General features: G+C 42.6%; 1 protein-coding gene across 11 annotated transcripts in view; it reads right to left on the reverse strand.

Annotated features, from left to right (window-relative positions):
• Positions 1 to 5,696: 5,696 nt before the first annotated feature.
• Positions 5,697 to 15,819, reverse strand: part of ZNF343 (zinc finger protein 343) — a 127,018-nt gene continuing 116,895 nt past the window's right edge. For 6 of the 11 annotated variants that reach the window (XM_055104747.3, XM_024926960.5, XM_055104742.3 and 3 more), the window contains one exon: positions 5,697 to 8,536. In XM_055104747.3, coding sequence (XP_054960722.1) covers positions 7,041 to 8,536 — 1,496 coding nt within the window. In that variant the 3' untranslated portion in view covers positions 5,697 to 7,040. The remainder of the gene's footprint in view (positions 8,537 to 15,819) is intronic. The other 5 variants (XM_034946980.4, XM_063601115.1, XM_055104748.3 and 2 more) reach the window with 1 other exon arrangement.

The following is a 15,819-nucleotide window of genomic DNA, read 5'->3' on the forward strand; positions in this document are numbered from 1 at the left end:
GTCACTAGGCAAGCAGAAATAACCCTCTGGGGCACAAGCAAGCCAAAGCTGGCAAATAGTACACAGAGGGAATTGGGAATACAGAGAGAGCTGGGGTGTTGATGTTGACACAAGGCCTGGATCACATGGTGTCTGTGTGGGGAAGGCCTAAGGAAACAACAGGAGCCAAGGTTAATGGGCGGATGAGCGGAGGCGACCAAGGCACTGCTGTGGGCACTGCTGGAAATGGAGGCTGGAGAGCTGCAAGAACCTAGTACTCTTCTGTGCACAGCTAGGGCTGGGAGACCCAACAGTGGCTACTGGGGCCCTGGTGTGCATGCACTAGAGCTGGGGAGAGGGTCAATGTGGGCTGGGGAGGCTCAAGCCTCTGCACAGGAGGAGGTCAGGTGGTCTGCTTGCTAGACGGCCAGTCCCGTGGGGCCCCCAGCATTTGTACCAGTGGGGCTGCAGAGGGTGTAGCAGTGGCCTGGGCTGGGGCACAGGCCTGTGCTGTTTAGGCTCCCAACTGAGCCACCAGTGCCTGAATGGAGAGCTGGACAAAACACTCCTATGGTGGCCAATTGGTAGAAAAAGCTGTGTCCTGCAGGCATTTAGCATGGGAGAAAACTTCACTGGCCATGGAGTAGAGTAAAAATGGGTACTCTCACAGAGGTTGCAGTGAGCCAAGATCACGCCATTGCACTCCAGCCTGGGCAACAAGAGCGAAACTCTATCTTTAAAAAAAAAAAAATAGAAAAGAAAAAAAACAGGTACTCTCCAGGACCTGGTGAAAGAGCCACCTGACCCAAGAAAGAGGGCCCTTCTCCCCGCAGTGTTGCTCTGGTGCCCTCTACTGATAAACCTTATGCCAGCTGGCAAAGGAAACACGTAAAGGGCCCAGATCCATTTGCACAGACCAGGCAACACAAGGAGAATTTGAAGCTCAAACAATAAGTTGATAATTGGCACAATTTCACATACACACACAGACGTACTCTACCACATAGAAAGGCACAATCCTGGACGCAGATGGGAAAAAGAGGATACCCAGTTTGACTTACCCTCTAGAGAAGAAACTATTCTTATGGTAAACACAGATAAGAGGGGTGTTGACTTTCTGCTTGGATTCCTGGAGTGGTGAGAACTTTTTCTCTTTTGCAAATGTGTCTACTGTTCGAAAGCTGTGTTTGTGAGAGTCCTCTTTTACATTCTTGCCTGTCTTCTACATTCAGGCAATCACCAAGTGCTTTGGAGACAAACCCTATGAAGTCTATCTTCTCTTTCAGTCCACTCTGCTGTTGCCATAGCTTGTTACAAATTTTGCCTGGACAACTGCAATACTTCTGACTTCCCAAATTTTTACTGGTCTCAGTGCTGTTTATCACACTTCCTTTCATTCTCTTAAGTTTCCTCTCGGATTCTCTGCAATATCTCTTCTAGATCTCCAGCCCCATATGAAATTCCTTTGCCAATATATTCAGCAGAAAATCTGATTGGAAATGTTTTCATATTCTTACTAGCTATGTCAAGTGTACCTCCAATACTGCACAATTTATTTACTCAAAGATTTTTACAGGTTGAGCCTTTCTCTCAAGACAGGTGACCAGATGCAGTGGCTCATGCCTGTAATCCTAACACTTTAGAAGGCCAAGGTGGGAGAATTGCTTGAGCCCAGGAGCTTAAGACCACCTGGGTAACATAGTAAAACCTTGTCTCCATTAAAAAAAAAAAAAAAAAAGACAAGCCACTTTTAGTGGCCGTGACTTAGGAGAAGGTACAGGCCCTTCTTCTTTAACCTAGGTTACAGGTTACTAGAACAGACACAGAAGAGAGGAAGCTAAGACAAAAACGATTTTAAGTAGCATTAAAATTCACAAAACTCAGCTCTCTTTCTCCCAGCCAAAAAATCGCTTTCTAGTTCCCAAAGGAATTGGAAAGCAGGGACAAGGTAAGAACTGATGGCTGGCAGCAGTAAGGGCGCTGCTGAGCAACTGCTCTACCTGAGAGTGGGCCGAGCTGGGGAAGCTGGACTCGGCCTTGGGGTCTGCATCAGTAGCAGATAGGACCATCACCTATCCTCATGTGTAACCTGGCTTTGTGAGATTTTTCTAGTCATCAACTATTGCCCCATAACTCACAGAAGGAATGCTTTTACCCTTCAAGAACACTAGTTAGGTAGAACTCTAGGAATCTTGTTTCATTATTTTTTTCTTTTTTTAGGATTCTAGAATGTCATGCTCCAACCAGTCCCAAATTTCTCTTTAATCAAAGAGCAGCTGAGTGTTTGGCTGTTCTCCAAAATGATTTCTAGGTTAAAATTAATGAATAAGATATGGGGCTAGATAAAAATAATCTTTCCACGAGAATGCAGATTTTATCCCTTACACATTTCATGCATATTAGAGAAAATAAAAAAGCATAACATGGTATGGAAAAAGATTATGCAATGAGAGAATCTCACGTCTGTCAAGAATCCTCTACCATTTGCTCTCTTTTAGAAAAAATGATTTAAAAAATTATATGTGCTTACTTTGTTTTTGTTTGAAACGAAGTCTCACTCTGTCACGCAGACTGCAGTGCAATGGCGTGATCTTGGCTCACTGCAACCTCCGTCTCCCAGGTTCAAGCAATTCTCCTGCCTCAGCCTCCCAAGTAGCTGGGATTACAGGCATGTGCCACCACACCTTGCTAATTTTTGTATTTTTAGTAGAGACAGGGTTCCACCATGTTGGCCAGGCTGGTCTCGAATGCCTGCCCTCAGGTGATCCACCTGCCTCAGCCTCCCAAAGTGCTGGGATTGAGCCCAGCACCAGGTGTGAGCCACCGCGCCCGGCCAACTTACTTTGGATATAGGAGAAATATATGCACAGATATTTTGAAATTAGGTTAGAGCTTGCATGTATAAATTATTTCACCTTTAATCTGAATCACTTTACCTAATTTCACAACCAGGTGCTGTCAGATTGCCTGCCATCTTGAAAGTCCCTTCAACCCAAATCCTTTCTGTGGACTCATCACACAAGGTACCACCTTATGACTACTCCAGGTGGTCATATTTCTGTAAGTTTTTTGGTCAGATTTCGTTGTTTCTGCTCATTGCGATTACTAGGTCAAATGTTTCCAAAATAAAATTGATTTTTTTTTCCCCCAAAGAGACAAGGTCTGACTATTTTGCCCAGGCTGGTCTCAAAGTCCTGGGCTCAAGTGATCCTCCCACAATGGCCTCCCAAAATGCTGGGATTACAGGCATGAGCTACCATGCCTGGCAATCCACTATCAATTTTTCAGAAAACTCAGCAAAAATCAATATAAAAAAAAACTTCTAAAACTAAAAGTGAGGTAGAATGATGGTGGGTTCTGAACTCAAGACCATGGTTTGAAAAAATGGGTAGGACATGGATAGCTAAATTAAAAGGCCAAAAAGAGGTGGAGCTCAAGACGTCTTGGAGTGAGGCTTAGATGGTGAGGCCAGGAAGGATGCAGGTAGCAATTTGACTTTAGTTTGAGTCCCCCAGTTCTCTAAAGTACCCCCCACCCCACCCAATCTGGTCCCCTCATTAATAGGACTTGTTTGGATGCTGCAGGCATTTGAACACCCATCTCATGTTGGAAATAAGCTCATACACAAAAACTGAACTCTTCCTTCTTAGGCACCAAAGCCATAGTCCTGGAGTGGAGAATTTGCATCTCTCTTTCTTCTGAGAGAAACTCTAGTACATTTCAATTCTGTTTCCTTCTGGGATGGAGTGGAAAGGTCCTGATAGTGACCCTTCCTAGAAACAAAGGAGGGGAGTGAGCACAGCCTGAGGAAGCCCCTTCCAGGGCTGGAAAGATGACATCTTTGCCCCTCTCCCTCTGCTGGGCTAGGGCAGGCAGCCCTTTCCCTGGGCCACATCTGAGGTCGCTATAGGTTATGGTGGATTTCAGTAAAAAACAATAATTCTGCATCATTTTTTTCTTTCCACTCCTTTTTTCAAAAGTAAGAGCTGGTTTTCTTGTTTGCTTTTTTCTTTCCCAATGGTAGGAGGAATGTTGGGATTGTCCGGAATGGGGAGGGCCTACCCCTTCCCTCTTCAAAACCCTAGAGATTATATGCCTGCATATACTTTTCCCTCAGTGGCCTCCAATTCTGATCAGAAGTTGGTGTTATAGGGGTAGTTCTGGCAAAGGGTGGGGGCCCACACTCCCAGACATGCACATCCTTTTCCCTCATCAGACCTGACTCTGAGGAGCCACTGCATAATTGATGCTATGGTGTGAATGTCTCCTCCAAAATTCATGTTGAAATTCAATTGCCATTATGATGAGATTTATGGGTGGGACCTTTAAGAGATGATTAGGTTACGAGGGCTGAGCCCTCAAGAACAATGCCAATATCACAGGAGTGGATTAGTTATACTGGAGTGGGTTCCTGATAAAAAGGGTAATTCCAGCCCCCTTTTGCTCTCTGTCTCACATATTCGCTTGCTCTACTGTCTTCACCATGGGATGATGCAGCATAAAGGCCCCCACCAGATGCTGGCACCATGCTCTTGGACTTCCCATCCTCTAGAACCGTAAGCCAAATAAATTTTTGTACATTATAAATCACTCAGTCTGTGACATTCTGTTATAACAGCAGAAAACAGATTAAGACAGCTAACTTCATGCCTGGGGGAGGCAAGTGGGGAGAGGCCTTGGAGTCAGTAACTCTTTCTTTTTTCATCCTTTCCTTGAATGAGGTGTCCAAAACACTTCATGCTTCTTCTTGCAAACTCCAATTGGGCAAACAAATTTGCTGGAGCCTAGGAAGACCCTCTCCAGTGAATAGTTATTGGCCCAAGACAGAAAATCAGAGCCAGGGCATGTGGAGTTTATCCAAAAGTCTGGGCAATTTGGGCTCTGAGGGAGGAAGATTTTAAAAGGGTGTGGCTAAAGGGCAGATCCTTGGCCTGAAAAACAATGGACGGAGTATGGCTAGGTTGCCTCAGACCAGTTATTAAAGGGATGATGTGTGGGTATCATTAGCAGGACTGGGCCCTAGAATTGGAGGGCCAAGGGGACATGGTATCGGAGCTATGTTTAGGGGTCTTTACATCTATTATTGTTGATCTGACATGGGGAGTAGCTAAGAGGCCCAAAGCAATGACTCATGACTAGAGAACAGTTTCGGCATGGTTAAAGGACCTGCCTCTGCAATCTGGAAGGCTGCAGAGGGGATGTGGTTAAAGGGTCCCTGGAACTGGAGGACATGAGCAGATCATTAAGGACTGCAAAAATTTGGTGGAATAGAGAAGTATTCAGCAAAGACACCTGCAGAAAGAAAGAAAAAGAGAGAAGGCAAGATGGGGAGAGAAAGAGAAAGACACAAAGAGAGAGAGAGAATACCTAGGGAAGGAAGCTTTCACGGAAGCTGAAGAAAGTGATCAGTCTGGAGAAGAGGCAGCCCAGCCCTGGAGACCTGGAAAATCCCCTCCCTGCAACTGGCCTGTCTCTAGAACCTAATCACTCCTCCACATGAAAAGGATCAAATTCTCCAAAAAAATCTATTAGATTGATTCTCAAGGGTTGAATTTATTCAGGAAACCCTGACTGTGAATTTGAATTCCTTGCACCCTTTCAGTCAGATGAGTGGCCAAGCTACACAGCCTGAACTTATTGAAGAAATTTTGAACTAAAACAAAGGGATAAGAAAACACGGGAAAGAACTGGTATATGAAAATAAAACAAGTTGATCATTTTTTGATTACTTAAATAAAGCCTACTTTTTTATTTCATCTGATTCCAAAAAGTAGAAAAGAATGCTTATTTAACAGTTACTGCCATCTTCGCTCACATACAGAGTACATGGGGGAGTCAAGACATTTCCTGAAAACCCCTCAGAGGTGAGTGAGGTAGTGACTTGGGGTAGCAAGACTGTCCTCCTAAGTCAGTTGAGGAGTGACATCGGGATGAAGCTCCACCCACAAGCCCTGCCCACAGAGGTCTTCTCCCTGAGTGTGTCCTCCTTTAGTACAAGATGCGGTTTAACTTATTGCTAATGTGTTTCACATTTTCCCTCCCCACCCATGTAAAGCTTATCCCAAAAAAGCTGTTCTTTGGTGAGGACTTTTTCCTAAGTCCTTGTCCATTCTCCCCAGACATGCAGAATTTCTATTCAATATACTCTGGGGCTTATTGGGGGGTGACTCATGGCTGAAGCCTTATCTACACTCCTTATATACCTAACATGTCTTAGAATCAATTATCTGGAGAGACAACGAGACGGAAAATTGAGGATTCATTGGGGAGTGAGGGCAGGACTGGGCAGAGGAAGAAGCTGACCTGCAATGTGTCTGCAACCCAGTGATCCTTCAGTTCGATGGGGATCTCTGGATCTGGAATGACCTTCTGGAGTTGTCCCCGTTGAGTCAAGGGTTGGGGCCAGAAGCTACCCCTGCAAAGGTGCACTGCCCCTGTGGTGCGTGCAGCTCCCTGTGGCTGAGAGTGAGTTCCAGAGCGGAGTGCATCTCTGGAATGCATCTCTGCCAGCAGCAACACTGTTCTCTCAAGCAGCTGGGGTGTTACCCCTGAAAAGGTCATCTGGGCAGAGCTCCACAGTGTCCCCACATGCAGATTCTCCCTGTGGTGTGTGATCACAAAAGCTTTGCCCATACATCCTACAAACAAAGACCTCCTTCCTGAGGGCCACTTTGTGCCTGAGTGTCCATTCTCTTACTGATGCTCACCAACACTCCCCAGACAAGGGTGCTTTCCCCTGAGGCTGTCATTGGATGTTTGGTAAATGTTGATTATTGCTAAAGCCTTCCCACAGTCCCTACACATAAACTTCTCTCCTAAGTGTGTCCTTTTGTGCATTCTCAAGGCTGACTGATGGCTACAGTTGCCCATACTCTATTCTCATAAGGCTCCTCTCCTGAACGTGTCCCTCCCATGCCTGATAAGGGCTGACACATCTCTGGAACTTCACTCACAGTCTGCATACACAGGGTCTACTCCCCGTGTGTCTCTCTGGGGTAACATGAGGCTTGACTGGTCACTCAGGTCTTGTTCATGACCCCTGCATACACAGGTTTCTCCCGTCAGTGTGTCCTCTGGTGTCTGATGAGATTTGACTTATGACTAAAGCCTCGCCCACACTCCCTACAAACATAATGCTTCTCCCCTGAGTGTGTCCTCTGGTGGACAAGGAGGAGTGATTTCCGGCTAAAGCCTCGGCCACACTCACTGCACACGTAAGGCTTCTCTCCTGAGTGTGTCCTCTCATGTACAATGAGGGTTGACTTGTCACAAAAGCCTCGCCCACATTCCCTGCAAATATAAGGCTTCTCATTTGAGTGCGTCCTCTGGTGTCTGATGAGATTTGACTTCTGGCTAAAACCTCGCCTACACTCCCTGCAGACATAATGCTTCTCCCCTGAGTGTGTCCTCTGGTGGACAAGGAGGAGTGATTTCCGACTAAAGCCTCGGCCACACTCACCACACACATAAGGCTTCTCTCCAGAGTGCGTCCGCTCGTGTATGATGAGGGTTGACTTGTCACAAAAGCCTCGCCCACACTCCCTGCAAACATAAGGCTTCTCATCCAAGTGTGTCCTCTGGTGTTTGATGAGATCTGAGTTCTGGCTAAAGCCTCGCCCACACTCCCTGCAAACATAAGGCTTCTCCCCTGAGTGTATCCTCTGGTGTTTTCTGAGGGTTGACTTATCACAAAAGCTTCGTCCACACTCCAGGCACACATAGGGTTTCTCACCGGAGTGTGTCCTCTGGTGTCTGATGAAGGATGACTTCTCGCTAAAGCCTCGCCCACACTCGCTGCAAACATAGGGCTTCTCCTCTGAGTGAGTCCACTGATGTCTACTGAGGATGGACTTACTTCTAAAGCTTTGCCCACACTCCCTGCACAAATAAGGCTTCTCTTCTGAATGTGTTCTCTGGTGTCTGCTGAGGTTGGACTTCTGGCTAAAACCTCGCCCGCACTCACTGCACACATAAGGCTTCTCCATCGAGTGTATACGATGGTGTCTGATGAGGGTTGACCTATCTTTAAAGCTTCGCCCACAATCACTGCAAATGTAGGGCTTCTTCCCTAAGAGGGTCCTCGAGTTTGTAATAAAGTTTGATTCCAGGTTATGGTCCGGTTCATACTCTCTACAGTTGATTGCTCCAAATCTCAAGGTTTCTAATTCCTTCAAGCCTTTGTCTAGCTGCACAAGGTTTGGTCTTTGGGCTGAGCTGGGCTCTATTTCTACCACCATGTTGCCTTTTCTAGGACTTGCTGACTGTCTTTGGAGTGGGCTGGGGAATGCCCTTGAGGTTTCTCTCTCCTCTGTCCTTGCAGACCAGGGTTTGGAGCCACCTCCTCTCTCCTGACCTTCTGCATTTTCATACCAACACCTTACATGGGAATACTGCTGCCCCTGCTGTTTCCAATGCCCTGGGCTAGAATTCCCTGGATGGAAGTGATTTTCTGCACATAAGCCCAGGAAGATCTGAAGTACATGTTGACTGAGGAACTGCTGACAGGAGAAGGCCAGAAGGCAGGAGGAACAAGTGTAGATTTCTGGCTTTGGTTCTGCTGAAGAATGAAAGTTTTCAGTTAGAGTAGCCATAAGTAGGGCTGCTGAGTTGTTCTGCCTCGTCTTAGGACAGAGAATGTTTTACTGCCATGCCTATAATTGATAATATAAGTATAACACAATTTGCTTCTGAACAATGATTCCTTTACATTCCATCACATTTTCTATTGCAATCCAGAAAATCCATACCAAAAATATCTTGAGAAACCAGGAACCTCTCAAGTGAGTATTCTGCTCTGTAAACAGCTTCAATTATAGTTAGCCTTCTCCTAAGCCATAGACATTCACATTGGTATATACTGTCCACAACTCTGTTCTGCTTGGAGATAGTGGTCTCTATGACACATGTGGAAATCTCCTTCATGACTTTTCTTATTATATAAAAAAGGGTCTGATAGACATAAAAAGTCCCTCATTCTGGAGGGCTTCCGAATGTAGGAGAAAGTGTATGGAATACTGGTTAAAGAAATTATTGTATATAAAACAAATATAAATTTCAGGCTGCCCACCTGTAAACAAAGACTTATTAGAAAATGCCAAAGTACTAGGTTCTCTACTAAGTATTATGAATTCAGTAATGAACAAGAAAGACATGGTCCATGATTTTAGGATTCTGGCACCAAGCCAAAACAACAAAATCTGCCTTTCTTTCCACTTTTCATAAATCAGTAAAAAGAAAAACTTTTCATTTACAGCAGCACCTGCCTACAAAATATCAAAACTAGATGTTGCATTTCATCACAACATGATCTATCCAACTGATGCTGAGAAATGACCACGTACTTGGCCCCAGACCCTACTGGGCCTAATTGAAGACTTCTGCCTAACTAATGAACACTGGAATCTTTATAATCAACTGTATCTGTCCTTAAAAACTCATCCTATCCTATCCGGAATGCTAGTTTTCAAACCTTAATTAGCATAACCATCATGAAACTGCTCCCTAACAGTAAAACCTTTTATTTTACCCCCTTGCCAAACTATACAGTGAATTTCTTCACTGCTGTGTCTCCTTTCCTGTTAAGTAAGTGATTTGTGCCATTTGATTTTTTGACCTTTTGTGGTCTTTGTTTTAGTTTTTGACAATGTGTTTTCCCTTTGGTTGCTCTGACAAGGCACTGACCAGTGCTGGAACTGCTGGACTGCCAGAGGAACACAGCTGTGTGTAGACTGAGCCGTATGTGCTCAAAGCTGCTTGTCTGGCAGCCTTGCCATGGGTGAGGCTCTCAGCAGCTATCAGGCTCTGCTTGCTGTCACTGAGCACTCCCTGAGATTGTTTGGTTTACTTGGGTTCTCAAAGTAACTCATTATTTGTTTCTATTTCTGACCCGTCATCTCTTATAAGACTTGTGGTCATTCTGGTACTTTGTGACATGAACTTTTTGCCTTGATATTTTGACTGTGATTCGCTGCCATCTTTTTGGATTATCTAGAAGCATACCAAGTCATTCAGACTGCAGTCTGAATATATATATGGCAGTGATGTAACACCCTACATCACTGAGAAGCATTTCAGTAGGAGAAGAAATCTCATTTGTGTCTATTTTGTGTTAAACACTGGAACCAAAAGCTCCTTACACTTAACACCCTGTTAAAGGGACCCCATGTATACTCATTATGATTCTAATCCCTACGCCTTACTAGGAAAGTATCATCATTTCACTAAAGATAATTTAGATTTACTGAGGCCATTTTGAGAACTGTTTTCTATCATGCCCCTTTGCTATATAATAATTCAGTATATATTTCTAAAGAACTATATAGCTGAGAGATCTGTCTTGCATCGTCAATATATTTACTCATTTGCTTAATCTTAAAATGCAAGGAATAAGGCCGGGTGCAGTGGCTCATGCCAGTACTCTGGGAGGCTGAGGCAGGTGGATCACCTGAGGTCGGGAGTTCCAGACCAGCCTGACCAATGTGGAGAAACCCCATCTCTACTGAAAATACAAAATTAGCCAGGCGTGGTGGCACATGCCTGTAATCCCAGCTACTCGAGAGGCTGTGGCAGGAGAATTGCTTGAACCCGGGAGGCAAAGGTTGTGGTGAGCCGAGATTGCACGAGTGCACTCTAGCCTGGGCAACAAGAGCGAAACTCCATCTTAAAAAAAAAAAAAATGCAAGGAATATAGTTTCAGAATTGTGGACCCACATCCTTACAAAACACAAATATACAAAATATAGTCCATATAGTTCATGCACTTCTTCTTTGTCAATAGAGAAGGAGTTGGCCAATTTTTTCTGTAAAGAACCAGAGTAAATATTTTAGGGTTTGTAGGTGACATGGTCTCTATCATGACTGCTTAACTCTGCCATTGTATAACACAAGCAGCCATAAATAATTCATTGTTCCAGAAAAACTTTATTTACAAAAACAGGCAGTGAGACAGATTTGGCCTGTAGACCCTCGTTTGCCAACCCTCATTTTACTATGGAGTATGGTCAAAGCTCTCTGTTAACGGGGTTGTTTTCCCCCGTTACCTGTGGTCGTGTTATTATTTTGGAACATAGTTAGGTAGATTTGTTTCTCTTTGTATTCGATTGTAGGGATTTTCCCTCTCTTTGTTGATTTAATTCCTTTCTTTGAGTATTTAAACACTAACACGCTCCAAAAGTGCAAAACTATTCAGAAAGGGCATGCCTCTCCTTTCCATAGCCTTCCAGCCAAATCCCACATATAACCTCACAGCTAACCAATCTCATTAGTTTCTGGTTTATTAACCCTGTATTACTTTGTGGGAAAAGAAAAAAAGAAGAAACAGACATGCATATGCTCATAATTTCTCACTTTTAAAAACACTCTTTGCACTTGGCTCTTTTCACTTAATATATCCAAGAATTTACTCCCTATCAGTTCAGAGGAGCTCTTCCCCATTTTGGAAGTTATGTATCATCACTTCTTCAACCAGTTTACTACATAAGGGCAATTAGGTTACTCTGATCTTTTATATAGAAACAATGCTATAATGAATAACCTTGTACAAGTGTAATATCTTTGGAGATGAATCTTCAGGGTAAATTCCTATAGGTAGGATTGCCAGGTCAAAGCATATGCATATATAGTTTTGTTACATGTTGCCAAATTTCCCTCCATAACGGCTGCAGCATTTCTGCATTGCCATCTGCAGTGTATAAGGTTGCCTATAGCCCTCAGCTTAGCCAAGCGTTCTGTCAACCTTTTCAAATGCTGCCAATGGTATGTTAAGAATGGTGTGTAGTTTTAATTTGCATTTATCTAATTAGAAGTGAAGTTGAACACCTTTTCAAACATTTAAGGGACAATGTTATATTTTATTTTGTGAATCGTCTATTTAGGTATTTTGCCTATTTTCTTCCTATCTGGTTTTAGGGTTCTTCTCTTTGAATTTTAAGACTCATTCCATGTTATGGAAAATAACTCTTTATATGTGATATACTGTATGTGGCAAATATTTCCTGGAAATTAGTCCTTTCTTTTGACTTTGCTTACAGTGTCAAACTTATCCTCTTCTCTTCTAGGCATCTGGATTTTTAGCCAAATTTAGAAAACCTTTTCCTATGTCCAGGTGGTAGAATATTTACCCCCATCCTATCCTAGTGTGTTTACGGTTTAATTTTTCACATTTAGATCTCTAGTCATTTGGGATTCTTCTTGTGTATGGTGTGTGGTATATGGTCCAATGTTATGTTTTTCCAAATGGATATCTAGTTGCCCAACACCATTTATTAAAATGCCCATCTTTACTCCAGCAATTTGAGATGCCACCTTCATCACATAACAAAGTTCCATAAGTACTTGGGTTGACTTCTTGACTTGCTCCCTGATTCCACTGGTCTATTTGTCTAGTCATGGGCCAGCACCACAATGTTTTCTTTCTTTATTTTCTCATTGCAGCTTCAACTCAAAGGACACATTTTAATTCTAAAGGTTTTGTAGCATATTTTAGTGTCTGATAAGGATAGTACCCTGTTAGAGCTTTTATTTTTCAGTGTATTCTTGCCTATTTTTCCACCTTTATTTTTCCATGTGAATTTCAGAAAAGAATTTCACTGCTTTATTGGGACATGTTAACTTTATGAATTACCTTAGGGATAAGTGACAACCTGATTTTAATCTATAAAAATATTTTATGAGGCCGTGCATTGTGGCTCACACCTGTAATCCCAGCACTTTGGGACGCCCACGCAGGTGGATCACTTTAGACCAGGAGCTTGAGACCAGCCTGGGCAACATGGCAAAACCCTGCCTCTACTAAAAATACAAACAATTAGCTGGCATGGTGGCATGCACCTGTAGTCCCAGCTACTAGGAAGGTTGAGGTGGGAGAATCACCTGAGTCCAGGAAGTCGAGGCTGCAGTGAGCTATGATCGTGCCACTGCACTCCAGCCTGGATGACAGACATGAGACCCTGTCTCAAAATATATATAAATTTTTTTTAAATCAAAGAAATTTGAACACAGATTTCGTATTAGATACCATTAACTTTGTTGAACGTAGTAATGGTATTGTGGTTATGTAAGAATCCATTTTCACTTTTTAGAGAAATGTGGTATATTTAAGGGTGTCGTGATATTTAGAATTAACTTGGAAATAATTTGGCCAGAAAGGGAGAAGTGAATGATAATGCAAGCTGGTAATGTGTTAATAACTATTAAGTCTAGATAATTCATGTTCCTCCTTGACCTATCAGCCCTACGAACACTTATTTCTCAGATTCAACCTAAGCTACCCTCTTGTAGCAAACTGTATTTTGCTCATAATATCTGCTGTTCCTCCCACTGAGCCCATCTCTGAAGAAGGATTCTCTTTCCCACCACGATGACATCAGACTTAGCTGTGGGATTTGCTTTGGCCAATGAAGGTTAGTGGGAAGTTAATGCACTTTCAAACAAGTTTTAAGAGCCAGGATGTGGTCCCATCATTGCTCTTTTTCCCTATACCTTGAGAACCCCATGATCCAGACAGAAACTGCTCCTTTTGCTTGGATCCCAGAACCAAAATAGCTGAACCACACCTGAAGTAACCAAGAGGTAATGTGAGAAATGAACATTTGCTATTATAAGCCACTAAAGTATTGGGGTTGTTTATCACAGTATTATCTGGCCTAAGCTTATTAAATTGTCTCCCCTGTGAAGGCTTTAAAGATTATTTCAGAAAGAATTGGCCCATTATTTCTAACAATGCCCTTGAAGAAAAGACATTAACATGAATATGTGAAGAAAGAGAGAAAAAGAGACTCGGGCCGGGCCATGGCTCACACCTGCAATCCCAGCACTCTGGGAGGCTGGGGTGGGTGGATTGCTTAAGCCCAAGAGTTCGAGACCAGCCTGGACAACATGGCAAAACCCTGTCTGAAAAAAAAGAAATAAAATAAAATAAAAGAAGGAAAGAAAAGGAAAGGGGAAAGGGGAAAGGGGAAAAAGGGAAAAAAGGGGAAAACGGAAAGAGGAAAGAAAAAGAGAGACTGGTTTAGGAGGAAAAACAGTATGCTCTCAAGTTTTTATAACTTTGAGAATAAACTTGTGGTTGCAGGCAAGGAGAAATATGGGGATGAAGCACAGGTGAGACAGCGATAGATAATGGCTTCATTATAATGTGTGATGGGGAAAATCATTTAAGTTCACAAATTGTTAAAGGGTGTGAATATAAACACAGAAAAGGAGTATGTGACACTAACTCCTATGGACCCCTGCAGTCCAAAGAAAAGAAAAAGAAGGAAGAGAATAGCCCAAAAGAGAGACGTAAGAGGCTGGAGACTGCGGAACATTATGGTGTCAAGCAAGACACAGGAAACAATTTCAAGGAATGCAGTTGGGATCCAGGTTTTCAATATCAAGATTCATTTGAACTAGGTCATTTGTTTGTGTGTTTGTTTGTTTGTTTGCTGTTTTATGGGGTTTTTTTTGTTTTTTGTTTTTTTTGAGATGGAGTTTTGCTCTTGTTCCCCAGGCTGGAGTGCAATGGCATGATCTCAGCTCACTGCAACCTCCACCTCCTGGGTTCAAGTGAATCTCCTGCCTCAGCCTCCTGAGTAGCTGGGATTACAGGTGCCCGCCACCACACTTGGCTATGAACCAGGTCATTTTTAACATTTTCCTCTGAATCAGTTATATGTATTAACAGTGGAAGAGAAAACAGTATGACCAGAGAAAAATAAAAACAAAACCTAGTTGGACTAACCAGCTAAGGCCAAATCAAAACACACAAAACCATTTACAAAAATTATAAAAAGGAAAAACACACACAGAACGAGTCCGAAATGGATGAATCTACACTGATTTAGATGGAGCCAGGTCAGATGGGCGCTAGTTCAAACCAGAGCGAATCAGATCAAAACACATCAAAGAAGATGAAAATGGAATAAAGTAAATCTGATTAAATCATATCAGGGAAACAGCCACGCCATTTGGAGCAAACTCCCAAAGAAACTCCTCCCTGAAACTGGTTTGTGTCTCCAAAAATGTGATTCTTCTCTACATGTTTTATCTAGAAACACAGGAATATCTAGAACAGTACTATCCAGTATAGCAGCCACTGGCCATGTGTTCACTGAGCACTTGAAACGTGGCTAATCTGAACTAAGATGTGCTCTAAGTGTAAAATACAACCAGGTTTCAAAGACAGTACAAAAAACTAAGTAAAATACCTAATTAATAAGTTTTATGTTAATTTCATGTTGAAATGATATTTTAATATATTGGATTAAATAATATATATAGTCTTAAAGTTGATTTCACCTGTAGTTATACTTGTAAAAGTGTGGTTACTAGGAAATTTAAACTTACCTATGTGGCTCACATTATATTTCTACTAGACAGCACTGATCTAGAACAAGGAGTGGAAAATGACTACCCACAAGCTAAATCCAGTCCTCTGTTTTTGTATCACCTACAAGCTAAGAATGGTTTTTACATTTTTAAATGGCTAGAAAAAAGTAAAAAGAGTAGTAATATTTCATGATACATAAACATTATATTAAATTCAAATTTCAGTGTCTATAAAGAAAGTTTTATTGGAACATATCAATGCTCATCCATTCACGTACTGTTTATGGCTGCAACTCAATGGCAAGTTAAGGGTTGTTACAGAGGGCTTATCACCTGTAAAAACAGTTATTGTTTGGCCCTTTACAGAAAAAGTTGGCCAACCCCTGATCTAGAGTTATGTTGCAATTGATAACATTTATCAACCCAGATTTAAATAATTTTTTTTTTTTTTTTTTTTTTTCAGACTGAGTTTCACTCTGTCACCAGGCTGGAGTGCAACGGCACAATCTCGGCTCACTGCAACCTCTGACTCCC

This window comes from Pan paniscus, chromosome 21, assembly GCF_029289425.2.
Source record: "Pan paniscus chromosome 21, NHGRI_mPanPan1-v2.0_pri, whole genome shotgun sequence".
Taxonomy (NCBI): Eukaryota; Metazoa; Chordata; class Mammalia; order Primates; family Hominidae; genus Pan; species Pan paniscus.